At 38.8% G+C, this 19108-nt stretch overlaps 1 protein-coding gene across 2 annotated transcripts in view; it reads right to left on the bottom strand.

The window, feature by feature from the left end:
- Positions 1-11852, bottom strand: part of LOC135222728 (eukaryotic translation initiation factor 4E-like) — a 28964-nt gene extending 17112 nt beyond the window's left edge. Inside the window, exons 1-2 of one of the 2 annotated variants that reach the window (XM_064260941.1) lie at positions 11727-11852; positions 6370-6725 (exon numbers count right to left, since the gene is read on the bottom strand). In XM_064260941.1, the coding sequence (XP_064117011.1) occupies positions 6370-6432 (63 nt within the window). In that variant the 5' untranslated portion in view covers positions 6433-6725; positions 11727-11852. Of the gene's footprint in view, positions 1-2827; positions 2983-6369; positions 6726-11726 lie in introns of those variants that run through there. The other variant, XM_064260940.1, reaches the window with a different exon arrangement.
- Between the last annotated feature and the right edge of the window lie 7256 nt (positions 11853-19108).

Here is a 19108-nt window from a genome sequence, read left to right as displayed (position 1 = left end):
ATCCAGCAGTAAAACATCTTCATATATCCAAAAACTAAATAATAAAGATATATATGCGCATTACGATTATAACAATTACATGTATAGCTGATAACAATCTGCATGAATAACTGGTAAACTGTTCTGCAATGACAGTTGAGTATAGCAATTATTTACAATAGGTACGAAAGTCAAGATGTCGTGACGTCATAATACAGAACTTGAAAGAACGTTCTAATTCAGAAAAATAATTACTTAAATTTGAGTCAGAGTCGAGTTACTTTTTCAATAACAAATATTTTCAAATTAATCATCATAAATATGTAAAATATTGATGTTTTACTACTTATTTAAAAATTAGCCAAGAGCACGCTTCTCGTCATCTTCTACCCAAATAGCTGTTTACGCCTGGCTTGTTGTTGGTGAGAAATCGTGTTTCGATTGTTGTGATAAAAGTGCTCCAGCGTCTGTGGGTACAAGTGGTGTGCGGATTTATCACAGGAAATGGAAAGTTTGTTGACACAAGCGACTCCGTAAACATCGAGATGGCGTCAATCTTCGAAACATTTTTAGTTGTAAGTAAAAATTTCTAAAGCGTTTTGGTGAGATTTCCACTGCCGTGGGCGCCATTTTCAGTACCCTCTGTTTAAATCTTAAAATTTGCCCTTAATTTCTAACTTTGGAGAAAATACTTACTTCGAAAGGAGAGTAGAGGTCTTTAGCTCCGTTTCTCACCAACAACAAGTCGCGACTGATGCCCATCTCGGGTGTCAGGACGCGTTATAATGTACTTTTTCGGAGGGTGGCTTGCATTGATTGTAGGTGGCCTGCTTGGCCTGCTGTGATGTTCTACCCTAGTCACCTGTAGCCTACACAGCCTATAACCAGGGGGCAAAACCTAACATACATCAACGTATCAGCTATCAGGCTTGTTTGTCCCAAAGTCTGGCTGTGGCGATCATAAAATGGATAGAGTTCTGCGACAGTCTAGAAACCTAACCTAGCCTGGCCTTCGGGAATCAGAGCTCCGCAGAAGCGGTAGTTGGGGACCAACCTAAAAAAAAACGAACTGGATATAGGTACGGCAGCCGTATCCCTGATTGCGATGGATATTGGTACGGCAGTGTATTGCGCATGCGCGAACCCTTGTTTACCGACTGAGGCATATCAGTGACAGCAAGAATATGAAGGCAAAACATGTTTTCAGGTTTCAACAAGCTGAAAAAGACAATAGACGTCTATGAGGAGGCAAAGTTCCAGAAATGGTATATCCGCAGGTTACGAACGATCGAATCGGCCCTGAAAAGAGCTCTGAAGAGAAGATTCAAAGATTTGAAGCTTAGCTAGTAAGGTAGTGCAGCAGTCAGTAGTGCGTCCAATATGGGAAACATGCTGTTAAAATGGATCTGATTTGGATGATTGCTTAAGATTGATTAGGCCGTTTACCAGAGGATTGACTTTGGTAGTTTTCCCTACTACCATGAATACAGCAGAGCACGGTTTCTGTGTACTTCAAGACCCCTGAATCTCCTCTTCGGAGCTCTTTTCGGGGCCGATTCGATCGTTCATGACCTACGGATATACAATTTCTGGAAATTTGACTCTTCGTAGACATCTATTGCTTTTTCAGCTTGTTGAAACCTGAAAACATCTGTTTTTCGGCTAAAACCGATGTATTATTACACGGTTCAGAGAGATTAAAAGAAGATATGAAGTACACAGATAGATTAGTTTTATTTTTCATGTATATAGTCAAAATGTAAGTATATTTCAGTATTATTGTGATTTTTCATATTTTCCTTTACTGTCAAAATGTTTTGGTACTTTGGTGATGACAGTATGTTGCTTCACTTTGACATTTCGAATTGAACATGTTCAGCGAAACAATTCAGTTCGACTATTATTACTAATGTCACTTACCTTCTAGTGCTGTACCTATAGCTCTTAGCAACACTGCACGGTAACTGTTGCATGATTAGCTAACTACCATATCTGCAGAAAGTCAATAACACAATACGGCACCACTGACAGAATCTGACGTACCCCTACTATACACAATGTTATTAGTACGGCAGGAAGTCTGAAATTGACGCATGCGCAATTCACTGCCGTACCAATATCTATCGCAGTCAGGGATACGGCTGCCGTACCTATATCCTGTGCCAAAAAAAAAACATGCCCTTCCTGCCCTAGGCCAGGCCTTGCTGGCTAGGCTGTAGGGCTTCGTCCCTAACAGGTTAATCTATCCGTAGGGGACGGTGGTCAGGCTAGCCTACGATACGGGAGAGACTAGTGAGGAATAGCCTGGCATAGGCTACGACCCTGTAATAAAAAAAAAAGTTAGGAAAGATATTAGATGGATAGGACAATGTCAAATTAAAGACAGTCTTAAGAAAAACATCTGCTGAGTGACTTAAAAGCACTCCAAGAAGGGGACACGTAACAATTCGTTACGAGGCAAAAAAAAAAAAATGACTGATAGGTAGCCAGACTGACAGGTCAGTCAGTCAGTCCCCTACCGATCATATTTCCCTCGGCATTCTTCTCCTCGACTCAACAACATCAAATTAACCGTCAGAAAAGCATCGAGGGAAACCGGGCAGCGTGAGCGTAGCAGCCTGACAGGGAGGGAAATAAAGGTCGTCAACTTTTCCCTTAAATAATCCAGACCGGTCGCAAGTCGATCGTGAGGAAGACACTCCGTCCTCCGAGCAAACCGAGGGCGCTGCAGGGCATCACATGAATGAAAAATACACCGAAATGAACTCTTCCGTTGCCCAAATCCCGCACGGAAACCCCCCATGGGGTAGTAATACAATAAAATGGCAAACATCTGCCTCCCACATACCTCCATCACGTCTAATCCATCAGCAGCCATATTGAAATGAAGTGAGACACATACGACTCGAGTTTCCGAGACATTAGGCCACATGCTTCGGACTTCGAGTTCGTCTCTCCCGTTTGAGACTGCATTCGGCGATGCCGCTCTTATTTATAAATTGGAATATTTATTCGTCAGGAAATATTTCAGTAGTCTAAAATATGATACTAGCATCTCATTAAGATGTTGAAATAAATTAAAATTACACGAAGACTGGAATAATTTCAATAAGACTATCTGATCGCAATGCGACTCCGATGCTTCGAACAGCGTCGAACTTCCTCGAAATGTCGTTCAATCTCTCCGATGTGAAAAATATGCCTCACTGTACAAATGAATGTTTGCGTGCGTATTAATTGGGTTAATTCAAGTTCGTGAAGACTGATCTGCACAGATTCACTTCCTGTCTGAATGTGCGTGCATTCGTTAATGCTATTAAACCAACCTACAATTTCCTGCTCTAAATCACCACCAAAAATCTCTCAAAAGGCCACAAATATATTTAGAAAGCGACGAAAATATTTTCCTCGGCAAAATCGCGGAAGTGAACAAAACATACGAAAAAGTGGAAAGCTTTCTTTTTGGTTTTACTGATTTTTGTCACTTTAAAAATGAACTGCTGTGTAAATATATGTTCATAGCATAATGTATTGTATATTTTGTCAATGAACTGACTAACTAGGGTAGTCGATCTCGCAAATTGTTACCTAACAGGTGGATAACGGGATTCGTGGACTCGACAGCTTCCTTGTAATTCAGGTCGCTTCACTCAAGGAAGTAGGAAGTGCAGAGGTATCATTATTACCAGCCGATCTTTCACATTATGGCGAGATTCTAATGATCAGTTAGTTTAAAATAAAGAGAAGTAGCTTATATGCCACAGATCTGCGCAGTTCTGGTTCGGGTTTAGTGGGTTTATAGGGAGATTCCTCCTAATTTTATTTCTTATATAAAACATTAGGCGAATCAACAATAGATGCAGTTTTTGCGAAAAAAAAAAGTAAAATAATACTGGCAGTTCCTAGACCTGGTGACCTCATGCACATCGGCTGCAAAAGTATGCCAATTACTTTGCTTGTTTGTTTTCTTCGAGGCCAAGTACTTGTATAAAGAATACATGTACCTATTTCTTTGGCTGAATTCGGCTGATCAAATATTTCATCCAGGTTTTTCCAATGCCTTTTCCATCTTGGCTCTATGACGTACATTTATGTACGTCATTTATTTCACACTGATTTTGTTATGCTTATTAAAACAAACGAATATGCCCTGTTCCTGCTTGAAACGAGGAGAAAGTGAAAAGCCGGGTGGAAGTAAGCCTGCCAAGTGGTTCAATGTCCATTATAAATTTCTAAATTGTCTTGGGCCCAATAACTTTTAGCCTGAGATTAGTACTACGATTACTTCATGTAAAGCATTTTCAACCATCCAAATTTCGGATCATTATATAATTTCTAAATCCATATTCCAGATGATAGGTCCATGTCTAACCTTTCATGCAAGTTTCAAACAGCAATATTTATAGTTTGCCCGCCACTACAACAAATACTACCACTTCTTTTTCTTTTTTTAATTAATTTTTTTTTCTGTCGGCTTTTTACCTCCGCCACACTGAACTTTATTTTGGTCAAGGTAACGTCAGTTGCTAGTTAAACGACAAGCTGAACTTAACTTTCTTTGCAAATTGCAAATCCTCATTAAATATAGAACCCTGTAAAAAGAGAAGTACCATAACGTAGTGTTCTCAGGCCTTCACTCGGTGTGTACTTTATGGAATTATCATGGATTACAAAATCCAAGGTATATGACCCATTCTATATACCTTGACAAAATCATTTAGAAACTTAACAGATCACGTAGTTCTGCCTTGTCAGCGGCCTTAAACTATCAAGAAATCTACCAGTCTAATTGTTGCTATACTCATGAGTAATTTATAGAGGTTAGTCCTGATGTAATAACGACAAAGGAATGTTACCGACTGCATTGGTCAGCATTTTGAGGTGATTCGGTCAACTAAAAAGAATGGAGGACGATAGCTCAATTAATGTATATATACCGAGCTTGGCTTGTTTAGAAAAAAAAAAAAAAAAAAAAAAAAAAAAAAAAAAAAAAAAAAAAAAAAAAAAAAAAAAAAAAAAAAAAGTAGCACAAACCACAGCCCGAAGTGTGGAAAGTTAGAGGGTTGTAAGATGCTTGGTGAGGACCTTTGAATTCCGACCGACGGTGACGATATTTTTGAAATTGGGGAAGAGAATGGGGACTGTCAGAGGTGTTGGAATAAAAAGAAAGAAAAACAAAAAAACTTGCATGGCTAAGTAATTTCGGGCGTCGTTTGTTTGCTAATAACTACCTCGCTTTCTGAACCTAGCCATGCCTAGACCAACGACCTCCTCCTCTCGTCCATTGTATTACTTTCTTTACCTTTATTAATCGTAATTACCTTAAGCTGTTGACGTACACACACACTAACTAAGGAGACGCCTGTTGCATCTATAACGGGCTCCCCTCCTGTTAAGACATAGGCCTATCTCATATTTGCGAATTTTGACCTTTATATCCCACAATTGCATTTGTTCTCAAAAAGGTAAATGTAAGGGAGATGGCAGCACGAATATTTCTTTTTCTTCATATAATGCATGGCTATACAATGTAGGAAATGGTGTATATAATCCTATACAAGTGAGTAACCTTGAGACTACCTAGCTAATGAGAAACTCCTCGTATGTTCTATATTTTCACTTTATTCCCGAGGGGCTGGTACTAAGCACGGTGCCCTGTGGAAATTCAGCCATGTTCAGCACCAGCCACCCGAGTCTCGAGGACTGACTTAAAAATAAACAAAAGACGGCAGATTCCTTATTATCTCTTGATTAACTTACAAGTACTGCATGATATAAACCATTTTTTCTATTGTTCAGCCCCCAAAATTGTATGAATGCCGGATATCCCAAAGAAGCCCTCTCCTTTACATTTACCCTCATAAAATACCAACATTAATAAATAAAAATTTAACTTGTGCAAAGTACTCTGGGCCGCCATTACACCAAAGAATCTTGGGGGAACTTGAGGAGCTGCAAAATATCCAAACTTGAGACGTGCATCTTAACGCCTATAGGTATCTAACGATTATTATCTTTCATTAGAGAAAATATACAATATCTTACAATCTTAATAGTATTACATGCAGAATTTTATTAAAGTTGACTTAAATTTACCATCAATTTATCTTCCGAATTAGGCACATGGTTCAGAACTAGACTAATTGGCATTCGGTGAAATACATGTGTCAATGAGCTCCAATTCAAGCTAAATCTTTGATACAGACCTTTCGTCTTTTCAGTCTAATACGAATTACCAGAATTTGGTCAGAATTAAAATTCGAGAAAATATACAACCCGATAATTATGAAAATGCTCCCTTACAAAAGAAAACTAGGCCTAACGCCAAAACATAACAGCGATAACTAAACAATTGTAGTACTGTCAAACAAAATCAACTGGAATACTTACTCTTCGAGCTTTTGGGATTGCACCTGTGCATCTCACAGCAGCTTTTAACATTTTTTTCAGCATGTGAGGAACCTTCGCTTCCGATCTGACGAGGACGACACTCCTTAGCGAACTATCGCGTCAGTAGTTCAACTGGACCACTGACGAAGTTCGAACTATAACCTCCTAATTCTCCTTGGGTTGACCCATAGTCTTAACGTCGACGTCACAAATGAGTCACTCTTCACGAGATTCGAATTTCAAAAGCACTCTTGATATATCACTAGATCTAGTCGTGTTTCGGCGAACGGTGAAGGTCACAATAATTATAATGTTGCAATTTATGGTAATATGAAACAATGTTAACTAGAGTATATCTGCAAAAAACAACATTTCGTAAATCCGTTAGTACTACGGCATCGTAAATTACTTGGATATCACCAAGGTTTAAAGTATAACTATATAGAGCTCCGCACCATCGCAGTCACTTTCGTCACAAAGTTTTTCCCTAAACAATGGCTCACTTCTCCCGAGCCAAAATCTGATCACAAAATGGAAATGGAACCGTACATGAGCCACGTGGTGTTCGGTGGTCTTTGTAAATAGCTGAAGAAAGACCCTAACAACCAGGAGCCACCAAGACTCGTCTACCTATAGCATGTTTGGTTGTTAAGCAACTAAATTTCGTTTGATAAAATGTAGTCAGCGTTACTGCATATTTTACGTATTCGAGGGTCCCATGCTATCGCAAACAGATGGTACCTCCCTAAGGTCTTATAACAAAAGCTGCAGTGAAATTTGATCTGAGCAGCAAGTAAAATACTAATAATTATACTTGCTTCACCAATTGGTAACAAGGCACCTTGACAATTTCGCGAAAGTATAGCGTATTCATTTTTACACTCCCTTTTTGAAGTACATAGGTACAAACTTCCGTTTTCATCAAATATTAGAAATCATATTACACCAATCTCTAAACTTAATCCTAGATCCCAATAAAAATAATAATGCCTGCTGTTGCTTCCACCCAAGAGTTTGTACCTAAGGCTTTTTATTTATTTATTTTTAACAATGATAGGCCTACATACTGTCAATTATAGGCTGGCACAGGACATGCCACTGATGGGAAAGTCTATTCGGCAAGACAAGAATGGAGCGAAACATTTTAATAAAAGGAAGTACAGAAGGTAAAAGAATAGGAAATAACTATGTCAATAACACCATGACTTCGTTCCCCCTGACCATAACTATTCTAGCCGTCAAAACATCCCAAAATGTTGGTTTTAGGTACCCGTAAACTGTGGATGGGTCTAGTACAAGTATGTCTTAAGTTTTTCACTATACCTATATATATATATATATATATATATATATATATATATATATATATATATATATATATATATATATATATATATATATATATATATATATATATATATATATATATATATATATATATATAGTATAGTGAAAAACTTAAGACATACTTGTACGCTTCAGTTAACATATATGAAAATATATTAATTCCGAGATAGTGAATTGGATATTAAAGACATTTGTAGTTCGGTGAATGTATATATATATATATATATATATATATATATATATATATATATATATATATACATATATATATATATATATATATATATATATATATATATATATATATATATAGATTCACCGAATTACAAATATCCTTTAATATCCAATTCGCTATCTCGGCATTGATATATTTTCGTATATGTTAACCGAACCAGCGCCCAGAGAGCTGAGGAGAAAATCAAGACTCCAGTGACATTATCGAGAGAGAGAGAGGAGAAGAGAAGAGAGAGAGAGAGAGAGAGAGACGAGAGAAGAGAGAGATTGAGAGAGAGAGTATTCTTTTTTAAAATTCATGTTCATTTTTTTGGGGTGGTGTCCTTCGAGTTCTGAATTGCATGCCCGTTTTCTACGTTCTGCTCTGCAATGGAATCTTCCGTCTACCGTACGGGTATAACGTCAACGTCACAATCACAATAGAGAAAAATGATGGAACAAAATCATTAAGGAATCCGCACCTGTTATAGACTGAACACTTGCATGACTTCAGATGTGAGAATGGAAAGTTCAATTTTCCTTAGTCTCTCTTGTTGACGTAAAAAATTAAAATTGAGTTATGGAAGGGTAAGTATAGACACACACACACACACACATATATATATTATATATATATATATATATATATCTATATATATAGTTATTCGAATACCACACGAAAAACAGGAAATGATAGTCAAATCCAAGCGCTTTCGTCTTTACTATGACAATGTCTTAGTAAAGACGAAAGCGCTTGGATTTCTGACTATCATTTTCCTGTGGTATTCGCTTATTTAATGAAGTCACGTGCATCTACTGTGATTTTGTATATATATATACAACAACATACCTACATACATACATATATATATTATATATAATATTAAGATAATATATATATATATATATGTGTGTGTGTGTGTGTGTGTGTGTGTGTGTGTGTGTACACCGAGCGCGCATGCCTGTTACATCCGATTCCGATACACGAAAGTTTTTTTTTTTTTTTTTTTTTCATTTTGCCGCCTATTATAAAATGTCCGGAATAGACTACAATCAGTCCATTTGTCCCAGTGCCAGAGGTGATGACGGCGGTAATTGTCAGGGAGTCAAGTGTATTATTCCCGCCGGCCGCCCTAAAGTTCAAAGTGTCACGGGGGCCAAAAGAGGAGAGGTATTTTGCGGCGCAGAAATTATGAATTTGCCATGGATCAAAGAGGCAGGCGACTTTGTTTGTACCGGACACGTTCTATTTATGGAGGAGAGCGGCGATTTCTCACCGTCCGGGAAGCGAGCGATCGCATTCGTCCCCAAAATCTGGATAATGGCGATGACGCCGCTCGTGGTTCGAGCCCGAGATCATCTGAAGAGAATGAATAAAGATCTTTAAGCGCCGTGGAGGAGTCGGTGACGTCATGCCCACCTCCTCATCACATCACTGTAACATCAAGGTGAGGAAATTTTCTGTATATAGTATACGCCTCTTCGTCTATCTACTACAGGGTATGTGTCCTATAGTGATGATCGGTAAGGGCGAGTATTGGGTAGATACGCTTCGTGCACGTTTGTGTTTGTATAGGTGAGAGAGAGAGTGTGTAGGTGTGTGTGTAGGAGAGAAAGAGCGTATGGTGTGTATGTGTGTGTAGAGAGAGAGAGAGAGAGAGAGGGCGTATATGTGTGTAGGTGGGTGAGAGAGAGTGTGTGTGTGTGTGTGTGTAGGAGAGAGAGAGTGAGTACGTGTGTGTGTGTGTAGGTGAGAGAGAGAGTGAGTACGTGTGTGTAGGTGAGAGAGGGGGTGTGGGTTGGAGAGAGAGAGAGAGGTGGAGTGGTGAGAGCTTGAGCCTGTAGTACCGGTAGCGATAGTCAAGCTTAATCAAACAACAACAACAATTAAGAGGCCAACACTATTCCAACAACAACAACAACGCACTATTCCCATAGCTATAATCTTAGGCTTAAGATAGATATGAAATTTGCTCTATCATATAAATCAGGACCCAGACGATTGGAAAGTGTGTTTGCGTTTGGATATCAGGTTAATACGATGAATAAGCTTCACACTACCTGAAAAAATAACAATTTAACGGTCCTATCCATCCTCTGCCTCAATTTACTAATTTTTTTATAATATAACTGGTGAACAACTTATCGACAGAATATATAAAGTACTATAACAACAACAACCATCTACTCTCGGTGCAACATTGAACTCAACATTGTTCAGTTTCTGATCAAAAGGACGTGCTACAATTAGCGTCATATTCATATAGTATTGTAAACGTGTTAAAAAAAACCTACTCACTTCAAAACGACAATAGCAACGTGTAAACAATCGATAATTGCTTATGGTACTACGTGGCCTATAACAAGGTATCAAGGGTACCTAGGCCTATAAAGGACAAAGATCTGTTAGTTAAATCCAGTACTGTGATCTTTCTATCTTTAATTTCCGTTTACGTGTAGTATTTAATTATATAATAGAGAATGGGGTGTGGATCTGGAGCAAATTGGTCAGGTTGTGTACAGATGCATACCTAAATCTATTAAATCCATGATTTCAGAGCTACGTTTCTTAACACAAAGCATTACAATTTAGGGGGGGGGGGGTGATTGGATGTCTACAAAGTGAAACAAATCGGCAATTACAAACAAAACTCATTAACATTGTAGACGCAATGATCCCAGAATAATAACGTTACGACTCAAGGTTTGCATAACATTTGGTAATTGAGTAATGACTAAAGGCGATGTGCTTATATAAGCACCTGGTTGGTATACTACTCTTTCATCAGTGCAGAAGTGAGACGGTGCATGCACGGTTCAGTAACATCACACATTAAGTCAAAGTGACTTCAGCTTTACCGCATATTAAGGCGGCGATTCTCAAAACTGGGTCTCTGGGTTTCGTCCTTAATCAGGTTAAACGAAGGACAGTAATATACTTATTTTTTTTCTTCACAGCGACTAACCACCCTTTTTTTTCGGCTAAACCAGCTAATGTCTGGTATTGCATTTCCCGCTATTGTAGAGTTTTTTGAACCTTTAATTATTCCTGACGTTAATCAAGTTGAAGATTTCTACTAGTATTAAATAATTTGAGCATTTTTTTTTTTTTGTCTCCTAAACTTACTCCATGGTTACCCAATCCTAAATTAAAAATGGCCACAGGCTGCCTGGAATTACTTTAATCTTGTTTACACGCAGCGCCATATTTTAACATTTTACTTCGTGTACCAATTTTCTAATATATATCCATTGCTCATTTTACTTTCATAGTGATAAAACAATGTTGACCCTAACCTTATCCATCCCAGGTCACCACGGCATACTCTAGTAAGGGTTGAGTTGAATATAGAATTTAGGCCAATGGCCAAGCACTGGGACATATGTGGTCATTCAGAGCTGGAACGAATTGATAGTACAAGGTAAAAGGAACGAAAGTGGTTGCAGCTAGGGGCCGAAGGCACGCTGCAAAAACCTTAAGGAATGCCTACAGTGCACCATAGTACACTGCTCTCTAATCTGTTATAATTACTTAAGCCTGCATCTTGGATAGGCCACCAACAATTAAAATTTCAATTATAAATTCAGGCGGAAAACCGGTGACGAATGACAATAGCTGTCGCAAAATTAGTTTTTTTTTCCCCCACAAACTCTATAGTCTTCGAATTCGGCCATAAAAAGAGAGCAGAAGGTTGAATTTCGAATCTCCACGAGAATATATTTCATAAGCTAATAGCTACCCATATACTCTTGAATTGTGCTTCCGTTTTTAATAACGACGAAGTAGCAAAGAATACCGTTGTCATCACAAAACCAGGCTCAACGAAAACTTCACAGAACAAAACAAAACTACGAAGTTCCGTAACCTATGGTGTCAGTTCAAGTCACTGAAGTGTCACTGTCACCCTCACTCTGTTCGTAGTCTGTAATATTACTGGGTGGTCGTTTACGGTCATAGACTGATAAGGTGATGGGCGAAGGTAATGTTTCATTTTGCACCCCCGCCCCCCAGTTGAAATGACCTTAAAACCTCACTCCGTCAAGAACTATGGGTATTATTAAATTTTAAGTAACAGAAGTACGATGTGATGTTGCGCAATGCATACATTTTTATGTGAAACACTTCGATCTCCAATGCCCAGATACGAGAAACATTACAATTACTTAAGCGTTCTGTGGTCGCCCATCAGCTAGGATTAATGACCAAAGAGATTCACGAAAAGGATTTACCCTTGGTACGGGAGGAATCATAATCGCCATTGCACAATGCGACATAAGACGTATAGGCACCATTACTCGTAAACTTTCTGATGGATGAAACACGTGCGACTGCAGATATGAATAGACCATTGAAGTAATTCATGCTGATTAGCGCTTAATGTCATTAGTCCCAAGTAATTATGGTTGGCTTGCCAATGTTGTCAGCGATCTTAACGAATAGAGGATGATGAGGGTAGATTGAATTAACACACACACACACACACACACACACACACACACACACACACAGCGCAGCTGCAATTTCTTTCGGTCTTGTAAGTGTACGGAGAATGGGACTGAAATCACGTGATCACTCACTGATCTTGCTGGTTTGCTTATTAGGACACTAGGGTGGAAATTAAGCTTTCAATACAGAGATAAAATGGGAACAATAGACTCTTTTATGCAATCCAATAAGCTTTAGTTCGAAATATAAGACGAAAGCATAAAATAAGCCGTTTCCTTGAGTCATGTTAGTTTTAGTGATGGATCAAATGAGATCCGACAGTAGCCTATTCTTTACAGACAATAAAGATGATGGAAATTCGTGAAAAATTTAATTGAGTCTTCTAATTTATTGGTGATTGGCACCTTTTGAACTAATTAAACCTGTGCTATATAGTATCTATATAATGAGAAATTAATTAACTTGAAGCAGTCTTAATGAGAATCCTTCCATAGACCGAGTATTTGTAATCTCTCCCTCCGTGGAAAACATGCAGTGGTAATAATAATGTCTGTTGTTATGTTAATAGAAACTCAGATTCATGGAGATTAGGAATCGCCAGACAAGAGATTCCTAATTCTGTAAGTTGGCAGGTTATACAGGAATCATTGAGGAGGGGGGGACGGGGGATTAAGGGAGAGAATTCCCATGTAACCGGGAGGGGCTGAACCGCCGTGGATAGATTAGACTGTTTTTTTCGTATTTGTACCGACGACCTTAGTTCCTGATGGTGTTTCATAATCACTTCCTGCAATTTTATGTAATGAGGATGAGAGTATTGTTTCCACATTAGGAATGCATTCAGGAGACAACGCTGTGCCATTAACCTTATAAATATGGCTTCGCGCTAAGTGACGGTTGCAAATTCATTTGGTAAATGGACCTCCATGTAAAATATCAATGCGATTTCATACAATTTCTGTTTTGATTCGTTTTGCAGAAGGACAAGGAGAGTGTGGCTCATTATTATTATTATTATTATTATTATTATTATTTTTTTTTTTTTTTTTTTTTTACTCTATCACAGTCCTCCAATTCGACTGGGTGGTATTTATAGTGTGGGGTTCCGGGTTGCATCCTGCCTCCTTAGAGTCCATCACTTTCCTTACTATGTGTGCTGTTTCTAGGATCACTCTTCTGCATGAGTCCTGGAGCTACTTCAGCCTCTAGTTTTTCTAGATTCCTTTTCAGGGATCTTGGGATCGTGCCTAGTGCTCCTATGATTATGGTACGATTTCCACTGGCATATCCCATATCCTTCTTATTTCTATTTTCAGATCTTGATACTTATCCATTTTTTCCCTTTCTTTCTCTTCAACTCTGGTGTCCCATGGTATTGCGACATCAATGAGTGATACTTTCTTCTTGACTTTGTCAATCAACGTCACGTCAGGTCTGTTTGCACGTATCACCCTATCCGTTCTGATACTATAGTCCCAGAGGATCTTTGCGTGATCGTTTTCTATCACTCTCTCAGGTTGGTGCTCGTACCACTTATTACTGCAAGGTAGCTGATGTTTCTTGCACAGGCTCCAGTGGAGGGCTTTTGCCACTGAATCATGCCTCTTTTTGTACTGGTTCTGTGCAAGTGCCGAGCATTCACTTGCTATGTGGTTTATGGTTTCATTTTTCATATTGCACTTCCTACATATGGGAGAGATGTTATTTCCGTCTATCGTTCTTTGAACATATCTGGTTCTTAGGGCCTGATCTTGTGCCGCTGTTATCATTCCTTCAGTTTCCTTCTTTAGCTCTCCCCTCTGTAGCCATTGCCAATTGTCATCGCTGGCTAGTTCTTTAGTCTGTCTCATGTATTGTCCGTGCATTGGTTTGTTGTGCCAGTCCTCTGTTCTGTCTGTCTTTCTCCTGTCTCTGTATATTTCTGGGTCTTCGTCTACTTTTATTAGTCCTTCTTCCCATGCACTCTTTAGCCACTCGTCTTCACTGGTTTTCAGATATTGCCGCCAGTGCTCTGTTCTCAATGTTGACGCAGTCCTCTATACTTAGTAGTCCTCTCCCTCCTTCCTTTCGTGTTATGTATAGTCTGTCCGTATTTTCTCTTGGGTGTAGTGCTTTGTGTATTGTCATATGTTTCCTGGTTTTCTGATCTATGCTGCGGAGTTCTGCCTTCGTCCATTCCACTATTCCTGCGCTGTATCTGATTACTGGCACTGCCCATGTGTTTATGGCTTTTATCATATTTCCGGCGTTGAGTTTTGACTTGAGTATCGCCTTGAGTCTCTGCATATATTCTTTCCTGATCGTGTCCTTCATCTCTTGGTGTTTTATATCCCCTCCTTCCATTATTCCCAGGTATGTTTGTATCCTGTCTCATCTATGTGTTTGATGTTGCTCCCATCTGGTAGCTTTATCCCTTCAGTTCTCGTTACTTTGCCTTTTTGTATGTTGACTAAGGCGCATTTTTCTATTCCAAACTCCATCCTGATGTCCCCAGATACAATCCTTACAGTCTGGATTAGGGTATCTATTTCCTTGATGCTCTTACCATACAGCTTGATGTCGTCCATGAACATCAGATGGTTGATTCTGTTGCCTCTTTACTTGAGTTGGTACCCGGCATCCATCTTCTGTAGTACTTTTGTCATGGGAATCATGGCTACTACGAAGAGTAGTGGGGACAGTGAGTCGCCCTGGAAGATCCCTCTCCTGATATTAACCTCTGCTAGTCTTATTCCAGAGCTTGTAAGTATTGTATTCCAGTTGCGCATTGTATTTTTGAGGAAGCTGATGGTGTTTTCCTCTGCCCCATATATTTTCAGGCATTCTATTAGCCATGTGTGTGGTATCATGTCGAAGGCTTTCTTATAGTCTATCCATGCCATGCTTAGGTTGGTTTTCCTTCTCCTACTGTTCTTCATTACCATTTTGTCTATCAGGAGCTGGTCTTTTGTGCCCCTACACTTCCTTCTGCAGCCTTTCTGTTGGTGGGGGATGGTGTTTGTCTCCTCTAGGTAGTTATATAGCCTTTCATTGATGATACCTGTTAGTAACTTCCACATTATTGGTAGGCAGGTGATAGGCCTGTAGTTACTGGCTATATTTCCCTTACTCTTGTCTTTTTGTACTAAGGATGTTCTTCCTGTGGTCATCCATTTGGGTGCTTGGTGATTTGAGGTACAATGCTGGAGTTGTTCTGCTATTCGTGGGTGTAGGGCCTTGAAGTTTTACAGCCAGTATCCATGGACTTCATCGGGACCTGGGGCTTTCCAGTTTGGCATTTTCTTTAGTTGGTGTCTGACTGTGTCTGTCGTGATCTCTGTGAATCTTTGTTTTATTCTCCCTGTTTCTTCTTCCTTGACTTCCTGGAGCCATGTTGCATGTTTGTTGTGTGATACCGGATTGCTCCATATGTTTTCCCAGAGTCTCTTACTTGGTTCGGCTTCAGGAATTTCTGGGTGGTTGTCTTCCCCTCTTAGTTGGCTGTATAGTCTTTTCTGGTTGGTTCCGAATAGTTTGTTCTGTTGGTATCCCTTATTCCTGTTCGTGTACCGTTGGATCTTATGTGCTTTGGCCTTAAGCCTCTGTTTTACATCTTCTATTGTGTTGTTTAGTCCCCTCTCTTGTACTTTGTATTTCTCGTTGAGTTCCTCCCTTGTTTTCTTGCTTCTTATTATTATTATTATTATTATTATTATTATTATTATTATTATTATTATTATTATTATTATTATTATTATTATTATTATTATTATTATTATTCATAGGTCTAAAATACCCAATGTTTAGGCCTATGTGTCTAAGGAGAAACTTGAAATTAGTCCAGACCATTTGCTCTGTTTCGTACTAAAGAAAAACGGGAAGACTGCGATATAGACTAACCAAAATTTTTCCATTAGAGAAAATTCTGTTTACGAAGAACTTGCGTCTAGAAGACTATCGTCTTGGAGAAAAGCTTCTTTTATTACAAAATGTAAATCACAAGAAGACCAGCGAGCATTAAGATTTTATGTAGCTTTCTGTATTTGTTGAATAATGTCTTATTCAGTGAAGTAGCTGATTCCAAATAAGAATTTTGTACGAAGATTAATAAGAATTTTGTACTTTAATTGAATCACTTGTTGTTAGCCTATATCGGGATTTTTAACAGAACGGGCCAAAAACGTCCCAGCTAGGTTCAGGAATCGAATCCCAGACCTCCCACTTGTGAGGTGTTTGTCTCAACCACTGAACTAATTAATGTTTCCATACTTGGCCTTGGATATCGTTTTAATCTCAGTAGGTTAAATAAGCTTTTGTATTGTCGTCAGATTAGCAGTTTTAATCTTATCCCAGGGAGCCAATACTGTATATACTTGTGTTCTGGATACGCGCAGACAAATATTTGAGTATGTGCGAGCGTTTCGTATTGGTCTATATATGCAAGGTCCTTTAAATATAATCTGTATCAAAGTGTTCGAGGGCGTATCTCCATACTCAATGAAAAGTTCATGCAGTATTTTATAAGTCATAGAGTGTCTAGGAAACGTTTGTATATTGACGCCTTAAAAAATGTGGGATTTCATTGATTTTCATGATTAAGGTATATGATCCCTTCTGCATGGCTTGATGTTTTTCCTTGATCCAGGTCGGGGCTGTAATAGGAAATAGCATTGCTTGTCTAGCTTGATTTAGCTCTTTAAGGCCCGTTTACGGCTACTTTACTGGCCACTTTCCGGACACTTAAGCTACTTGCGCCAGTAACTAAGCCCGTGCAAAAGCAAACTTTCCCAGTTGTCACTTGCCTTCAGAAGAATCATCATGTCAGAGAAGTGGAATACAGAGGAATCCTATAATATAGTTTTTGGATAAATACGAGGAATTTGAATGTTTGTAGAACATTAGACATAACGATTAGATGAATCGTAATAAGCGGGATGTAGCTCTTCAAGAAATAAGAGATGCTCTGATTGAATTGGAAGTAAACATTCCCAACCTTGATTTTCTAAGAAAGAAAATAAAAAAATCTGAAATGTGTTTATAGGCAAGAGTTGATAAAAGTGGTAAAATCTAAGAAAAGTGGAGCAGGAGTAGAAGATATTTATCATCCTCAACTGTTTTGGTTTGAGAGAGCCGATTCATTCTTGCGGGATGTAACAATAAGCCGAGCCTCATCAACAATTTTTGTTTATTGCGAGTCTGAAAATCATACTCTATAAAATACACATATGAAGCAACAAATAACTTGGAGTGAAATGAAATATCAATGTTTTGATCAGTAATTTAATAAGCCTTCATCACTAAATATACGCTACTTGACAATGGTTCTGTTGACTTACAAGAACCGTAATGTTATTTCAAGTTTTAATTTGGCTGGTAATGCATTCCTCATCGTGGCATCCTTCTTAGATATGGTAGGCTCTACTAGAAGTAGCAGTTCCTCAAATTTCTCTTGGCTCATTCTCATATGCTTAACCTCTATTCTGAAGGATCTTCGTTTACTAATTCACGAACTAAAGTACTAGAGCCTTCTAATATATCCCCTCTTTGAATCCATTTTCTCGCCCACATTTTGGGCTCCCTCCTTTTCTTTTTGATGAGCAACTGTACTTCTCTAGCGAGTATACATAAGCAGCATCAATTGCTTCATCTATGTCAGAAGACATCTTGCTCGCTACTGGCGCCTGGCGGCAACTTCTACCCAAAACACTGTCCTCGTGCAAACGCTTACTATCCTGGAAAGTTTACTTGCCGCTAGTTACTGGCGACAGTGAACTTATCCCCGTGTCAACCGGCCTTTAGTAAAGTATGACTCAACGATAGATCATCAAGAGAAACCACTGACGTTTATCGTATCCCATGGCGCAAATCTAAAAAATAATTTGTAATATATTTTTGTCTGTCATAATTTGTGTTTTGTTCTAATGATTATTACTCAAGAGTTCAGTGGTCTTAATACAAGAGTACTTTGGGTTCGTTATCTCTCTCTCTCTCTCTCTCTCTCTCTCTCTCTCTCTCTCTCTCTTGACGCAATATCACCACTCTTTGTTCTCACAAGCGAGAAACCGGGGTTCGACCCCGAAGCCAGGCTAGAGAAAGCAAATTTCCTTCATATTCCATCGTGCCTCTGTTAATGCAAGCAGTGAATTATGCAAAATCTGTTTTGGTTCGCAGCTTGGGTGAATAAAGAGGGGAAAGAAATATACAGAAAGGAGTGGTCAGTGCTCCGTGCTTGAACAGGAAAGCCTCAACGAGGTCTCTATATATAATCCTTATACTCTCCCACTCTCTCCTAGGCTATTGACAAATTCTTTTCCGTAAGACTGAAACTACGTCTAAATTGTGATACTTTGGCTGTTTATCGTTCAGGCACAAATGATTTGTCAATACACATCTTCAGAAATAAGGTCGGTTTGACAGCGCTTGTAAATGCATATCGAGATGACTTTGCTTGATTTAAGTTAGATCTAGTGCTGGCATGGGTTCCTGATACCTGCAAAGAGATTGGCTTGACCAGAACTATGCACAGATTCTGGCTTTACGTAAGCCTAAGTCTTCATTACATGTGGAAGGAAGAGAGAATCCTTTAAATAGTTGCAAGCAAATGACCTTATTTACGCCAAGGTCTAGAGAATTTTTGTATTTACGCCATCAAGAAAACAGCGCTGTGGATAATACGGTCACTGGCGTCCGCTCCCAATCGACTGCGCAAGACACAATTATCATTACTGTTCTGTCTGGCACAAAACTAATCAT

The sequence above is a fragment of the Macrobrachium nipponense genome, chromosome 8, assembly GCF_015104395.2.
Source record: "Macrobrachium nipponense isolate FS-2020 chromosome 8, ASM1510439v2, whole genome shotgun sequence".
NCBI classification, from domain to species: Eukaryota; Metazoa; Arthropoda; class Malacostraca; order Decapoda; family Palaemonidae; genus Macrobrachium; species Macrobrachium nipponense.
This window is presented reverse-complemented; position numbering and strand designations above follow the sequence as displayed.